This window comes from Sebastes umbrosus, chromosome 15 (genome assembly GCF_015220745.1).
Source record: "Sebastes umbrosus isolate fSebUmb1 chromosome 15, fSebUmb1.pri, whole genome shotgun sequence".
In the NCBI taxonomy this organism is placed as follows: Eukaryota; Metazoa; Chordata; class Actinopteri; order Perciformes; family Sebastidae; genus Sebastes; species Sebastes umbrosus.
This window is the reverse complement of record NC_051283.1, coordinates 24614325-24629496: the sequence shown is the minus strand read 5'-3', so window position 1 is coordinate 24629496 and position 15172 is coordinate 24614325. Positions and strand designations below refer to the sequence as shown.

Here is a 15172-nt window from a genome sequence, read left to right as displayed (position 1 = left end):
AATTTAGCCATTTTTTACCAATCAAGAATTGCTAAAAATGATCAATAATCCCTCCAAAATACCACATTAAGACACCAAGACCTTGAGGAACACCATAGAAAAAGCCATGCCGTGATTTAGGATCAAAAACATTTGACATTTGGAGATTTCTTCAAGATTTTTTTCGGTGATTGGATGGCGAGCACTTCTGTTCCGGAAACTGTTTCAAAAAGTTTCAAAAAATGGTCTCAGTACAATGAAATGGCTCCTATGGGGACTAACATCATCACACATGAATACAGTTGGGCTCATTGGATCCACAAGAGTCTCAGCTTTACAGTGATACTCAATTTCTGTAATTCCAAGACTGTTTAGGGACCCCAGTGTGCAGAAATATTCAAATACACCATTTTTAGAATAGGCGAAAATAACACATTTATACTGCATGCAAAACACTGCATGGTTTTTGCCCAAAACTACCCTTTTGAAAATTGCCATGCCAGTTCTTCCTCGCCAAAATTTAGCGTAGCGTTATTTAGCGATCTTCCCGACAAGCTAGCAGGACATGGTACCAGTGGATTCCTTAGGCTTTCTGGTTTCATGTGATATTGGTATCTTTACTCTAGCTTTAAAACTGTTACTGCTTCAACCTTCTGAAAGACAGATTAGCGACTTGGCCCGCTTGCTGACCGTTGGAGTTTTAATGGATTGACACATGCTTTGTATTTATCATGCTGCGCTCTTTTGTTGTTTTAATGTTCCATGCGATAAAGGCCTCCACTCGCACTCCATCTGTTAAGTCTGGATTTGTGTATGTTACAATTTAATTACCAGAGGTCTTTCGAGGCCATTTTGGCCTGACTGGTCTTCATGTTAAGATTCAAGTGTGTCCTCATGCAACACTTCTGGCTCTCTATTTCACTGGCTGTGTAATCTGCCAAGTTTGATCAAATTCTGTGTATATTATGCTCCTCTAGCCTTTATTTTGCCACCGTTTCTGCTATTTTCAGTGTCAGCGGGGTCAGTAGAGCACGGCACCCCGAACCGTCCCGCTGTCTGGGATTGGTGGCAGCCTTAATGAGAGGCGATAGAAATGGAACGTGGCCGCTGCCGCTCTGTGGTTGGTCCTTTCCTCTTCCACGGTGGCGTCGGAGGTTAGAGCTGGCGTGCAGGTCGGAGGTCTCGCCCTTGCTTCATCCCAGCCCGAATAAGTCAAACTGTAATAGCTCCTAAGGGACGCCCCGTCCAAAGGAGGTGAAGGAGTAGGTAGATCTCACTGATCGTCTGACGCAATGCCCCTGTTTTTGGACAGCATTCAAAACACAGAAGCAGCAGAGCTCTCTGTTTTTTCCATGTTCAGGGGAGGGCTTTTGTTTGTTTGGATTAGTGTTTTCATTTGAGGAAAGGGCGTCTGCTTGCGTTAGTCTCTGTTTTGAAAACTGAGCCCGAGCATTTCCTTTAAAGCATGGACTCAAATCATCTCTGACTCTGCTTTAGGGAAGATGACAGATACTTAGAAAAGGGAGTTTTAACACTAAATCTCCATAAACATACTGTCCATGTACGGCTTTCCCTAAAAATTAAGGTTTCCAGTGTGTTGTCATCCGTTGCAGTGCAAACTGAGAGGCGGGGAGATATTTTTGATGTGGCCAGATGCTGCAGTGGAGCCCTTGTTTAGGTTGTAATCATTACCCAAACCTCATTAGGGTGCAATGAGCCACACACCGTTATTAACGGTAATTGACCTCAGGTTTAGAACACTCTTGTCAAAACTTTCTGGCTGCTAAATATGATTTTGTTTTACAGTATTCTATTATCCCACTAAATGGACGACATTCATCATTTTTACAGCTGCTTACTCAGAGTCAAAGAAATTATTGTAGCGTTCCACTCAAAGCCTTCAAAAAAAACAATGGCGTTTGCAGGTTGTAATGCCTCAACACGACAGCATGGTAAACCACTTCATTAGACAACACTTTTACGATCCAGACCAAATATTTGACTGCTGCACATGATTATTTTCATGCTTCATTGACCGGCAGAATGAGTTGACACTTATTGTTGCAAAGCCCCTGTAAAGTGTGCAGTTATGGCGAGTCACCTCAGTGACCTCCCTAAAACCTTTATTTTCGCAGAGGGAACTAGACTGTTTTATTATATGTTGTGTTTTTACAGTCGTCTGTTAAAACTGTTAAATGGAGCAATATGTTTTAGAGCCGTTTAATAAGGCGGTAGATACAAAGGTGGTAAGTTGATTAATTGTATTCATCTGGCATTTCAGGTCCAAATCAACTCCATTAAGACTGTTATCTACAGTACTGTTTATATAGTCTGTATATAGTAGGAGAGATAGAGTGAAGATCTGCTACAAAATATGTTTATATTTGCCAATCCTGTTTTTAAAGAAGCATATTTTCTCCCTATATTATGTTCACTGGCAGAGTGTTTCATCAATCCAGAAAGTGTAATCTTCTTTTACTGCACAGAGGTCATAGGAGGGAGGTTAGGATGTATGGTTGCACAAGACTTTGACCCCAGAGGTGAGGTTTAATCAGGTTTAGGCTTCTAAAATACTTGGTTAAAGAGGAGCAATGTCTACCTGAGCAGAAAATGAAGTCTCTCTCCCTCTGTGTGTGTTGTAATCCGATTTTGACCGCGCTTTGTGGTCATAGCCGGGGTTGGCCGCGCGTGCTTTTAGTGCATGTTCGTGCATGTGAGCGTGCCCAAACTGGTTAGCTCACAGCCGCAGCTCTGCACTAATACGGCGGTTACAGCCAATAACACTGTCTGGGATGAAGGCGTTGTCACGGAAGCGTAGCACCCACCCTCCGGTTCCCCCCTCAGGTAAACACCGTTATCTCTGTCAGCACTTTGTGTCAGAAATCGGTGTCCTTTGCTAAGCAGCATATTAAATGAAGTAGGATTTACAAATATAACTTTAATTTCATGAATCTTACCCGGACATTTTCACACATCAACCGTAATCCTCCTCAACAGCAACTACACATCATTGTTGTGAAGTGTACTGTGGGAATGAACTGACAGTAATTTATAGTGCTTTGCATCCTCCACATATGAATACGCCAGAGAAATTCATTGGATCTTGTATGGTATCACTTAAACTCTCAGCGGCATTTAGAGACTGATTATAGTCACATGGGAGCAGTGATGTCTGCGGCAGTCCATTTAGCTCCATTACTCACTCTCTTTAGTTTGAGTATTTGGGCTCATTTGGCAAGGGTACTGATTTATGCAAACACCCAAGCCCTGCTGCTCTTTTCACATGAACCCCCTACTGAATACGAGTCCCCGCTGGACCACAAAATATTTTTCTGTAAATAAATATTGGGACATAAATAATATTTGCAGAGCTGGGCAGCAAGCTGTTCGAGGGGAGCCGCTCCTACACTTGAGCATCGAGTCCCCTTCGTCCACCGAGGGAGATCTCGGAAGGCGATTGTGAAATGATTGTTCACACCGTTATGGATCGAATAGCAGACTCTGGCAGTGATCTCCCCGGCCTCTAAAATGTTCCCCCGCTGTCTGCCGGCTTGGGGTAAATTACCGCCTGACAGGGCAGCTCTTTGTTGCATTAGAGTCTGGAGTGCGAGGGCCCGCTCAGTCAACCTGTCACAGCAGGAGATTCTTGTCTCCGACACTCAATACTTTGTCAAACACCCAAATAAGCGTCCTGCTTCCACCAGGATGTTCTGTGCTCAGGAGGGGGGGATCAAAGTGAAGGCTAAGGATCGCTGACACATTTCCTTGACATCTTCTTTGACTCAACAATTCCATCAATAAAAACATTGGTGTTAAAAAATGAAGGTGAACCCCTCATATGGAAGGAGAAAGGGAGGAGAGAGTGAAAAAAAAAGGAAAATCGGAAGGAATTTCTGTCAATATAACAAGAGCCTGGAAGGTAAATATAAACCACTTGTTATAACAGGAACTTGAAATTTATAGCTTGTAGTATTTTGTCCTTAGCCCCTTGCTTGGTTTCAAAATAGTGCCGCCATAATTATCCACAGATGGAAATGGACGCAGCTGGTCTGTCAAAGTCCGAGGCCTTCCTCTCGGAGATCATCCAGTCGGTGAACTGCTTTTCTCTTGTTAATAAGTTAGTCGCCCTCAGATTGTATCTGGCCGTTACAAGATACTCGCAGCGAGACCTCACCGATCAGCTTCTGCCTCGGACTCCTTTTATGTTTTCTCCTCTGAGATGTACAGATCTGAAATATGATAAATCGGGCCGTTAAGGGGTTTTGCTTGCAATTTGTAATTTCATAAAACATTATAAAACTATGACTTCCATACTTGTCTGACACACAGGGTTGCATGAAGGGTAACAGTTTTTAATAGCTGGACTTTTTTTTACACAGTGCTATTCCTGTGTCTGTATCTGGCGTATGGAGTGTTTATTTGATCGCTTATTTTATCGCAAAATATGGTAGAACCAACACCTGAGCTTTGGCATCCTGCAGTCAAAGTCTAAATTTGCTCCTCTCATGTTTCTGATAGACAGCTGGCGTATGTGGCGACAAATTGTAGTGCAGGTTTTGAGAGTTTCTGTCTTTAGTGTCCCCAGTAGAAATATCAAAAAGACTGTGGCAGACAGCCATGCAACACATAGACTACACCGATTTTAACTGGCATTGTCTCTGTGTTCATAAAACAAAAAACTAACCACTTAAAGATTCAATTCTACATATAGCGGCTTTAAAGCTAGGGTTGGTAATGTTCTCCAAAGACATTTTTTTGTTAAATGTGTTGAAATTCTCATTACATCCCGAAAGCAATCAATAAATCAAACATTCTGACAGAAAAGAAATAAACTGTAACTGTGTAACAGTAGTAAGCCCGTCCAATCATATCCTTCGGCCGAAGGATATGATTGGACGGCCTGCCTGAGTGCCCGTGCACACATTGAGGATCCACGGAGTCTTCCACAAGCTGCTAGCTTGACAGCTGTATGTACTAACAATAGCCATGTTTGTTGTGTATGTTTATTATGATAATTTTTTGGGGAGTGGCTTTGGTGGGAGACCTGAAGGGACGGACTGTCAATGTTGCCAACTCGGCAACTTTCTCGCTAGATTTAGGGACTTTTGGAGCTAGTGCTGCTACTTTCAAATGGTTCAAGAGTTGGCAACACTGGCCTGGGTTTTTGGGTTGGATCATTTTTAATATCTAGCGTACTCTTGCTAGTTTTTCAACATTTTACCGACTCTAGCTTTAAAGAATAGTTTGACATTTCGAGAAGATTGGTAACACTGTGTGCTAAGTATGGAGCTTGAGCCAGGAGGTGATTAGCTTAGATTAGCATGAACACTGGAAGCAGGGGTAAACAACTAGCCTAGCTCTCTAAAAAAAATGACTTCCCAGAATCTACTTTATGCTAAGCCAAAGAAGCTAATTGCTCAGAAAGTGATATTGATCTTCTCATCTTACACTCAGCAAGAAAGTGAATAAGCGTTTTTCCCAAAATGTCAAACTATCCTTTGAAGTAACAGCTGTAGATTCTCAGCAATAGAAGATCAAAAACTATTTGCAGTACCAAGTTGTTCAACGGCTGTGAGTAGGTTTACATGTGCTTGATTTGTACTTGTGGAACGTCAAATAGTGAAACTCTGTTTCCATTATGTCTTCTTCCGTACCCCACAGTCGTGCCTAATAGCACAAAGGTCGCAGAAGAAGAGAAGAAGTTCCGCGACTGTGCCGACCTCCACCAGGCTGGCTTCAATAAGAACGGAGTCTACACCATCCAGATCAACCCTCAGGAGACCAAAAAGGTGGGAAACCACAATATCTTACAGCACTGTAATGTGAAAATATATGCCTTTTCATCACTTCTAGGTCGCTCCTTGATAATGGATGCACAGGGAGTAGGAATACTGAAAGCTGAAAATACACTTGGCAGCTTTGTGAGTGCAGGGGGGGTGAGGTGTGAAACAGGACACTGAGCTGGTCAGGATGGTGACAGTTGTGCAAGTGTGTGTGTGTTCCTAACCTCTACACTATGCTTAGGTAATCGTGATTGATGAGAGTAATGATTTAATAAGTTAGGATGTTGGCAGAAGGTTTGTGTGTGTGGATATTCTTAGGCTGGACCCGAACATTCAACTATTCGTTCGTTGTGTGGATATTTGGTTTTCAATTTTGGTATTTGGATATTCATTGTTATTTAAAAAAAAATAGGGATTACAAACATGCATAAACACACCAAACCTATGTAAAAAATGATTTTTATTCAATAGCAAATACAAACAACAATACTGTAGAATATCAGAATCCTTAAAAAAATAATTTAATTAAAGGAACAGTGCGCAACATTTAGGAGGGTCTATTGGCAGGAATGGAATATGTTATTTAATAAGTATGCTTCCTTTCGTATATGATCACCTGACAATAAGAATCATTGTGTTTTCGTTACCTTAGAATGAGCCGTTTATATCTACATAGGGAGCGCGTAGGAACCTCTTCATGGATCTAGCCACCATGTTCTACAGTAGCCCGGAATGGACAAACCAAACGCTGTTAACTTTTCCTGCTTGGGCCGAAGTTGATAACGTTACTCCCTCCGGAGTTGACCCCGTCACTTCACTCAGACGCATAAGCAGCGCGGCTCGGCTGCATGTCAGCTGCGTCTCTTCTAGAGATTCGAGGACTCGCCTATTTTTACCGCGAGCCGCGCGCGGTTCACAGCAACAACAGACAGTGAAATGGATCTATTGACAGTATATTGACATCATACCAGCAACATTACTACAGATTCAATGTCTCTATCTGTAGAATATGTCACAGACATGAAAAAAATATTTATTTTTAAATCAACACTTCTGGCTTCCGTTTCAAAATAAAAGCCCTCAAGCTTTTTTTTCTGTGGACAAAATTCCTTCATTTGTTAACATGTGGCTTTTATTCTGTAATATTTACAGGACAGTGTTGTAGAAAATGTAGTGACTTGCAGGGCTCCATGAATGATTAAAGTACAGGGTTTTATTGGTGGAATATTACTATAAATTACAAATGAGCACATGCTTCTTAACCTGTTTCTGTCTAAAATAAATATAAATGATATTTATAATGAAGTGAAATGGCCATTATGAAAGGCAAACTCTGTGTAGAAAGAAAAGGCTGGTAGCAACAGGAGCACTGTAGCAGAAATGCTGCTAGTGTGGACACCACACGTGAGAGACACAGCACTTCAGCGAGGCAGCCGGCCAAGCGCTGGTGACGTGCCCAGTCTGGTCCGGCCTTAATAGGCTACTAATTAGTGTTTCCCCTATATTCATTCTGTGGTGCTGCTAAAATTTCACACGATCATTAATATCCTCTGCTTTCACTGTCCAAGTGGAGGCTAGTTAGTCTAGCTTGCTAACATTAGCGCTGATTCAGACTAGACGTTACTTCCACTACTGTTGCGTCACTGGCCGCTCCCACACACTCCGCATTGTGTGCGTCCCTTAGTATATTTGACCAAGTAAGTCCATAAGTAAGTTTGTACATGTATAGCATGAACGATGAGCTGGTCTTGGGGGGGAAAACGATTCTGTCAGGGGTACTTCCTTAATTATACCCAGGCTGTGCTCATGTGTGTTCAGCTGTGTGGGCTGGCCGAGGTGAGAGACCTTCTCCGCTCCACCCTGGGGTCTCCTCAAAACAAAGAGCAACACTGCAGATAGAGCGCCGGCCCTGCCTTATCAGCTTACACACGCTGAGGTCCAAGGTTAAGGGCCACATTACACCCAGGACCTCCACTTTGATCCTGCAGAAACAAGGCCGCCTGATGAGGAACATCTCCGGGGAGTCGGTGAGGGATAAGGAGACGCTGATTAAGTTTGAGGAGGACACAGATACGTCGCATTCCCAAAGATGATTCATCGCGAAAGCTGGGAAAAGGAGTGTCTGAAACCAAATAATTGGCCAAATGACCCTTCATTGTTTGTTAATGCCGCCGAGAGTGATCTTCAATTCATCAGCTTGTTAAATTTCTTCTGAATCCTGAAAGAATGTTCAAATACATGTGGGTGCTATCATTATTCCATTACCTTCATGTTTTTCCCACCATCCCTTGCTCTCTCTATTCTATTGTTTAGGTGTATTGCAACATGGAAACAGCCGGCGGCGGATGGACGGTCATTCAGCGCAGAGAAGACGGCAGCTTGGACTTCCAGAGAACGTGGAAGGAGTACAAGACGGTGAGGCGAGACAAATGTGTGCACACAGACACTCATCCATATCCATTAAAATCAAGATGATAATGGTGGTCCTTTTAAACACAAGACGGCGAGTCAACACTGGAGAGAATACACTCATCCATATCCATCAAGCATAAATTACAAAACCCTGCGATGATCAAAACATCCTGTTTCAAAAACACACTTCCGCAGGGGGATTATGACAAATAGCGGTGCGTTTTGGCCTCGATTGAACGTGATGAAAACTAAGAAGCAGGATCCACGGATCCAGATGTCATTCCTCCTCAGCAATGGCTCCCCCATCGTTTCTGTATTAGCAATATTGTCGAGTGTGTCTCCGACTCGCTCTGCTCTTCAGCCAAGGCTTCAGTGACATGCTGTTATTCTTCCTCTTCTCCAACAGGAAATTATTACCTAAATGTGCAAACAACACATTTGTTTAGTCTCTATAGCGCCGTGCCAGGTGTTTCATCTGTTTGTCATCAAGGAGAGATTTATGCATATTTGCATTGAGGGTGTTAACATTTCAGAACCTAAGCGGCGTTTAGACGGCGAGTTGGATTTGTTATTGCTGGCAGTTGCATTGCTTGTTTTTGGTGGAAGTCACCTGTGTATACCTTCCACTAGCTGTCCGTTTATTGTCAAATGGACTATGTTCATTCTATCCCCTGTAATCTGCTTTCCGTGTCCAGTTTAATTACTTCCCCTGTTTCCGCTGATCTTGATGTACAATATACCAGTCAATGGGAAAGGATTTTAAAGAGTTTGTGGGACATTATGAACCAGAGAACTCCCAAGTTTGATCAAATAAAAACACTTAACTGGGATTAACACCGGTGATACGCTTGAATGGTAAAAAAAAAGAGAGAAAAAGGGACAAAGGAGAAGAAAATAAAGATATGTGAGGCCTAAAAACTAAGTACCAACTAGAAAAGTGCACTCAGTAGAGTGCAGATCTCTGCCAGGTGTGTCTCCTCATCCCTCCCAAACAAAGATGGCAGCAAAGATAACAAAAACAGGGATTTGTTCATCTCGTATCGTGCCTAACTTTAGTGGATCATAACATATCGGTTACGGAATTAATCTGCAGATGCTCCGGTTCAAAATGAGAACAAACCTTTCTACGGACGTCAGTTTTTGAGCTACGACAAAGGCCAAAATGTGACCTTCAACACACAAGGTGAGGCTTGTTTTCAGCCTAGCTGATAACCGAAAATCCCTTTGTGTTACTGAATCAGAATCAGTTTTGTTTGCCAAGTACATACTGTACATACAGGGAATATGACTCCGGATTTGTGTAGCTCTCTCAATGTACTTATACAGAAATAGAAATAACAGCAAGCAGATGTTGATGTGAGGAGTCAGCAGTCAATGACGGCATAAAACAGTCAATAAAATAGGTTTTTCAAAGATTGCGAATAACTGGAACCGCGAGAGGTCCTTGAGCGTACGGTCATAAACGAGCGCAGAAAATATATGACAGATGGGTCCAGTAGTATGCGAGATTAGCTGCGGACAGACAGACCGATACATGCATGCACACACCACGGATGTATAGAGAAAACTGGAAACAGCGTTGTAGGCGGGCTCCCGTTCATTCCTATGAGAGTTGCTCAGTGGCGCATGAAGCCAAAATGGCTCGACTGCCGAGTGATTAGGTACCTGGATCATCCGACGATCTTCCACATCCATTGGGTCCATAGAGCAGGCGCAGTAGCGTTTCCATTGGATTCAGCTATTAGTGCATTTTCCATCTTTTAGGACCTAATGATTTAAATAAGGGCTATTCAAGTGTTCGTTCTGGGAAGTTGATTCACCTCAAAAAAAATATTCGCTGATTTACGGAGGTCTCTTTCCCAATGTAAGTCTGTAGGAAAAAGTCTTTTTGGGCCCAATGGCATCATGTGACGGACATGGAAGTTGTAATTCCACCGTTTTTTTTTGCTTCAAAGCCCGGCGCTCTTCCTAGGGGCTTGGCACACACACTCGACCAAATGCATGAGGCTTACGCCTGGCAGCGATAATGAAACAGAGATTGAAACCCTCCAGCTTTGAGCAGGTGTCATAGAGAGCATGGAGTGCATTACAGCACATGAGGGCACCCTCGCGGACCTTGGCCGACATTTACAGTGCTGATCTAACAGCCTAGTATGACCGTGTGTCTCCTTGAAACGCCCGGAGGTGATCGATGGTGTTTTATTGTGTTATTCATTTTTCTCATTCTCGGTCTCCGGAGGCTCGTGCTCACAGATTTAATGTACTTGGAGGATTTGTAAATCGTTCAGTAACAACTGACATGTTGTTTCTTCGCGGGACCATGGAGAGAATTTTGGCAACAGGGATGAAGTCCACACGTTAAAATGGGATCTTGAGACCATCTAATGTTTGTAATTGCATTACCAGGAGACCAAACATCACAGAGGACCTTGCAAATTATATTCACAACTCAGTCTTTCAGCTTATCAGCATGTGAAAATGGTTCCCACCCATTGCTCTGCAAGCACCCTAGGGGGTACTTGTGCAGTTGCCATGGGAAAGTTCCAGTCATTAACTAGTGACTAAGTTTACAATAACCAGTAAGCTCTCTGTAAACCTTAGTCAGTTGTTACACATTAAGATCGCACGTTAGTGCAAGTTAGCAAGTGAGCAGAGATGTTGAAATACTTAAAAGTATGAATTTACAGTTGAAAGTTCAATGACAAAAACAGTTGAAATAGTTGTCTAAGGGCCCTTTAACACCCACCTGTTTTGGTCCAGACTTTCTGACTTTTCAGTTTGATTGTAACAAAAGTACAGTTGGGAAACCTCCAGTGGACCGCGGTCCGGACCAAACAGACGAACCTTGGTACGATGAAAAGAGTTGCTCTCGGTCCGGATCAAATTGAGCCATGGTTCGGTTCATTTCTAGTGCCGGTCAAAAAAGGTTAAGAACCACTGTTGTAGGGTATTTCTCTGTAATTCTAGTTTATCTGTGTATGTGCAACAGTTCCTGAGATTTACCGTGCTCAATGTTTACAGTTACTGTTTTCCCAGACAAAAGGATTTTTAGCAAGTGTCACTGAATTGCAAACCAAGCGCTCAGTCCAACAATATGACTAAACCATCTCCTCATCTCTTCTGAGCTGAGTGATGTCGATCAGGTTTGCGTGTAAAGGATCGCGAAGAACCGGAACTCTATAAAGGAAAACTGTCAACAGAGCTCGACTCCCAGCCTTTTATTGCCTGCCAGGGTTCTTGAGATAAACCGCGGTCACAGTAGGAGGCATTGGACCGAGCTGGAAGACAGTCAGAGGGGAACATCTCATCATGAGATCAATTCTAGAGAAAGAGAGAAAGAGAAAATGCAGTAATGGGCCCTAGTCACTTTCTCTTCCACCCACTCGGCAGGACATGCCTAAGGCTCGAGGAATGCCCCATATTTACTTTCCCTCCTTCCCATTCCTCATCACCACACACGCTCAGCACAAACACAGACTTCTCCCTGACTTTGCCTCCCTAGCCCACGCCACCACCCCCTACTTTTTTCCCAATCTTTAATGGAGCGGTCCAGACTGTCCTGTCAGAGCTGTAATGTCATCCTGCTTCGTGATATTCCCCCTCTGCAAATCCACTGCTGTCAGAAGCACTTTGCCTGTGAGCGGGAGCCACTCTGATCAAATGCAAACTTTTGCAATTGTTTAAAGGAGTGTCCCGTGCATGCAGTATATATATTGGGAGAGAAGTCTTTAGGTAATAATGAGTTTAGCATGTGGAAGACAGAAATGGAAAAAGGTGTGTGTCTATTTCAGCTGGTACCAATTTAGGCACTTTTATAGGTAGGTAAGTCTATCCATTCCACGTGGAAGCCAAAAGCAAGCTTAAAAAACCCCTGCATAAAATACGTTAATATACAAAGTGAGTTATGTGTGCAACTTTTTCACTGAGGAATGGAAAAGCATGCTAGGATACTGGTGGATAAACAGACACATTATTTATTATTGGGAACCATCTGTTCTGATCTAATTTCTGATTGACAAAAGAATAAATCAATAAATTTATGAGAAAATTCCTCAGCCTCCATTCCACAATCCTCTAGTGTTGACATTTTATCTTTCTAGGAAAATAGTGGAGATTGCTATGAATAATCCTCTAATCTATGATTTACAAATAAGGATTTTCAGTGTTATTCCCACGCTGACTGTTGTGTTTCTCTTCCTTCGTTGCAGGGTTTTGGGAGCTTGCCTGCGGAGCACTGGTTGGGGAACGAGTATGTTTACCAGTTGACCAGCCAGAGACAGTACGCCCTCCGTGTAGAGCTGACGGACTGGGACGGACACCAGGCCTTCTCACTATATGACCGCTTCCAAATCGGCAGTGAGAAGCAAAACTACAGGTGAGGCTGCTCATATTGCTACTGGTAGACAAAGATGGGGATAATGCTTTTTTCAGGCCAAGGAACACACAGACGGACAGATTTGTCTGTCGTCAATACAGCTTTTCACAGTGCCTGGTAAATATCCTCTGCACCGGATTTGTTTTTGCAGGATTCGATAGGGGTTTGAACTCATATTTGCACCACATGTTAAAGTGATAAAGACTTCAGGCTGAAATTTGAATGATTTAAAGTCGCTCTATATGATCCAGAGCATTAATATAGCAGCAAACAACTGTTTACTATGTAAAGATATAGAGGAGTAATGTCTACCTGAGCAGAGAATGAAGTCACTCTCCCTCTGTGTGTGTTGTAATCAGAGCTTCTTCATGCTCTGTTGACATAGCCGGGCCAGCTACGTTTACATAAGCGTTTGTGTTTAAATGATATACAAGTTGTAAATCAGAGGCACAGGTACAGATAGAGATTTACAGATACAAATCACGCTGCGTTTATTTGTGCTCTGTGTTTTACGAGACACAAGTCACGTGACATTTTACGAGTCACATGCTCCCTGCATTTGTGGATTTTTTTGTGTAAAAGCACGGTAAAAGAGTCTCAAAAGAATCCACACAAGTAGGTGGAGATTCACAAATATATTGCCTTTGAAAAATGCTAAATTGATGTACAAATGACATTTGTGAACACTTATGAGACTGTTCTGACACCATACAGCCGTCGCGATGTTAACAGCCAGACTGAAATATCTCAACTAGTATTGTTTGAGTTTACCATGACATTTAGTACAAACATTCATGTCCGCCTCAGGATGAATTATAATAACTTTGGTGATCCTTTAACCTTTAATCTAGCACCATCGTTAGCATTCATCACTGTATCAGAAGATTGTGGCGCTGCGTCTTCAGCATATGTGACTAATAGAAGGAAGAAAGGAGGAATGAAGGAAGAAGGAAAAGGAATTATATCAAGAAATAATACTTAAAGGGAAAAACAAAATGTTCAAAAGTGTTAACAATATAAACATGGCTCGTAACTTTGAGCTCTCCAGACACTTCAATCATGTCGATCCCGTTATGTAAGTCTGTGGCGAGGCTTTTTCTCATCGCAAATTCCTTCCAAACCAAATCTATCACTTGTCATCGTCTCCTAGTTCCTTTGATTGACGCTTTGTCCTTGCATGTTGCGGGGGCGAAGGTTTCTGTTTTCTTTTGAGGGGGTTAATGATAACAGGCCTCAAACTATGGCAGATGCTTGGCCCTCTCAGATGTGGAAAACTACTGCAAATTCCACCGAGTTCCAAGCAATTGCTGGCTTCACAGGAGAAGGCCTGACATCTCCAATTCTGCAGTTTTCACTGGATGACTGGTTCTCTCTGATAAGAGGTCCCTTTGGTTGCGAAATGTCTCGCGTCCAGCTTCCAATGACGGAATGAGGAACGAGATTCTGCGGCTTGAAAGCCTTTACCTCAACCCTTCAATTCTTTGCGCCGAAGTGTTTCCCTACAGCGGGGGGCCGTGAGGCTCGTTGCCATATTCAATTTTCAGAATTGTCCTGCGCTGACAGGGGTTTCACTTTACGAGGTTTCCGTCTTGAGGAGCTCGTACCTGGAGCGGGCTTTGTGGTTTTCTCCGAGGACTGGAAGAATGGATTTCAATCACGCGGAAGAGATCAAGTGGTTGTTTTGTTTTGAATTTAACGCAGAGTTGAGTTTTTGTGTGACCACAATGTGAGGACTGAGTTAAAAACTCCATCTCTTGTTACTGAACCTTTAGTCTTTACTTCTGGCTCTGGTTTGAATGCACAGGCACTGACTTCAGGCTGGTGTACATGGCACATAGATATTAGCATATTAAGCATAACAATTGTACACTTTGCAATAAAAGCAACACATTTGGCACAGACGTAGGTTTATATGTTATGAAAAGATATAGATATCAGGGCACTGCAAATTTGACCCCCGAGAACCGCCAAATAGCTGCAAAATATTACAAAATGTTGCAGAAAACAGATTACATGACTCTTGATGATTTCCAAGGTGTGTTCAAGCTGATTAGATCAAATGTCAGAAGATCACAGATCTGTTTTTCCCTTTTTATTTTTAAGGGTACTTTTTAAAAGAAGAAAAATGCAGGGTCAAACTTCACCTCCTTTCCTTCTTGATAGAATGAATAGGTCGCTATGTTGCTTTCACTCATAAGAAGGAAAAACCATGTCTGTGATCTTCTGACATCAGATCTAATCTGCTTGAACACATCTTGGAAATGTTTTCTGCAACAGTTTGTCATATTTTGCGCCTGTTTGTCGGCCATTGTGAAAAATGGGGCCAAATTTCAAATGCCTCGATAGCTACATCTTTTCATAACATATAAACCTACATCTCTGCCAAATGTGTTGCTATTATTGCAAAATGCTCAATTGTTATGAATATTTCAGCTTAGCTGCCGCACTATATGAAGTGCAGGCCTGTATATTTGTAAGACTGGGTGTCAAACCTCAGTACGTACTTTACTGTATCTATCCTTCTGTAACTCTCTTTCACACATACACATTTATATTTGCTTCATCCTTTCCTGTGTTTCCCACATATTTCCACATCCCTCACTTGACCTTTTCTTCTTTTGAA

The 15172-nt window shown here is 42.5% G+C and overlaps 1 protein-coding gene across 5 annotated transcripts in view; it reads left to right on the top strand.

Moving 5' to 3' along the window:
- angpt1 (angiopoietin 1) overlaps window positions 1-15172 on the top strand; it is a 219869-nt gene that overhangs the window by 182253 nt on the left and 22444 nt on the right. For all 5 annotated transcript variants that reach the window (XM_037794941.1, XM_037794940.1, XM_037794942.1 and 2 more), the window contains 3 exons: window positions 5641-5768; window positions 8076-8177; window positions 12383-12549. In XM_037794941.1, coding sequence (XP_037650869.1) covers window positions 5641-5768; window positions 8076-8177; window positions 12383-12549 — 397 coding nt within the window. The remainder of the gene's footprint in view (window positions 1-5640; window positions 5769-8075; window positions 8178-12382; window positions 12550-15172) is intronic.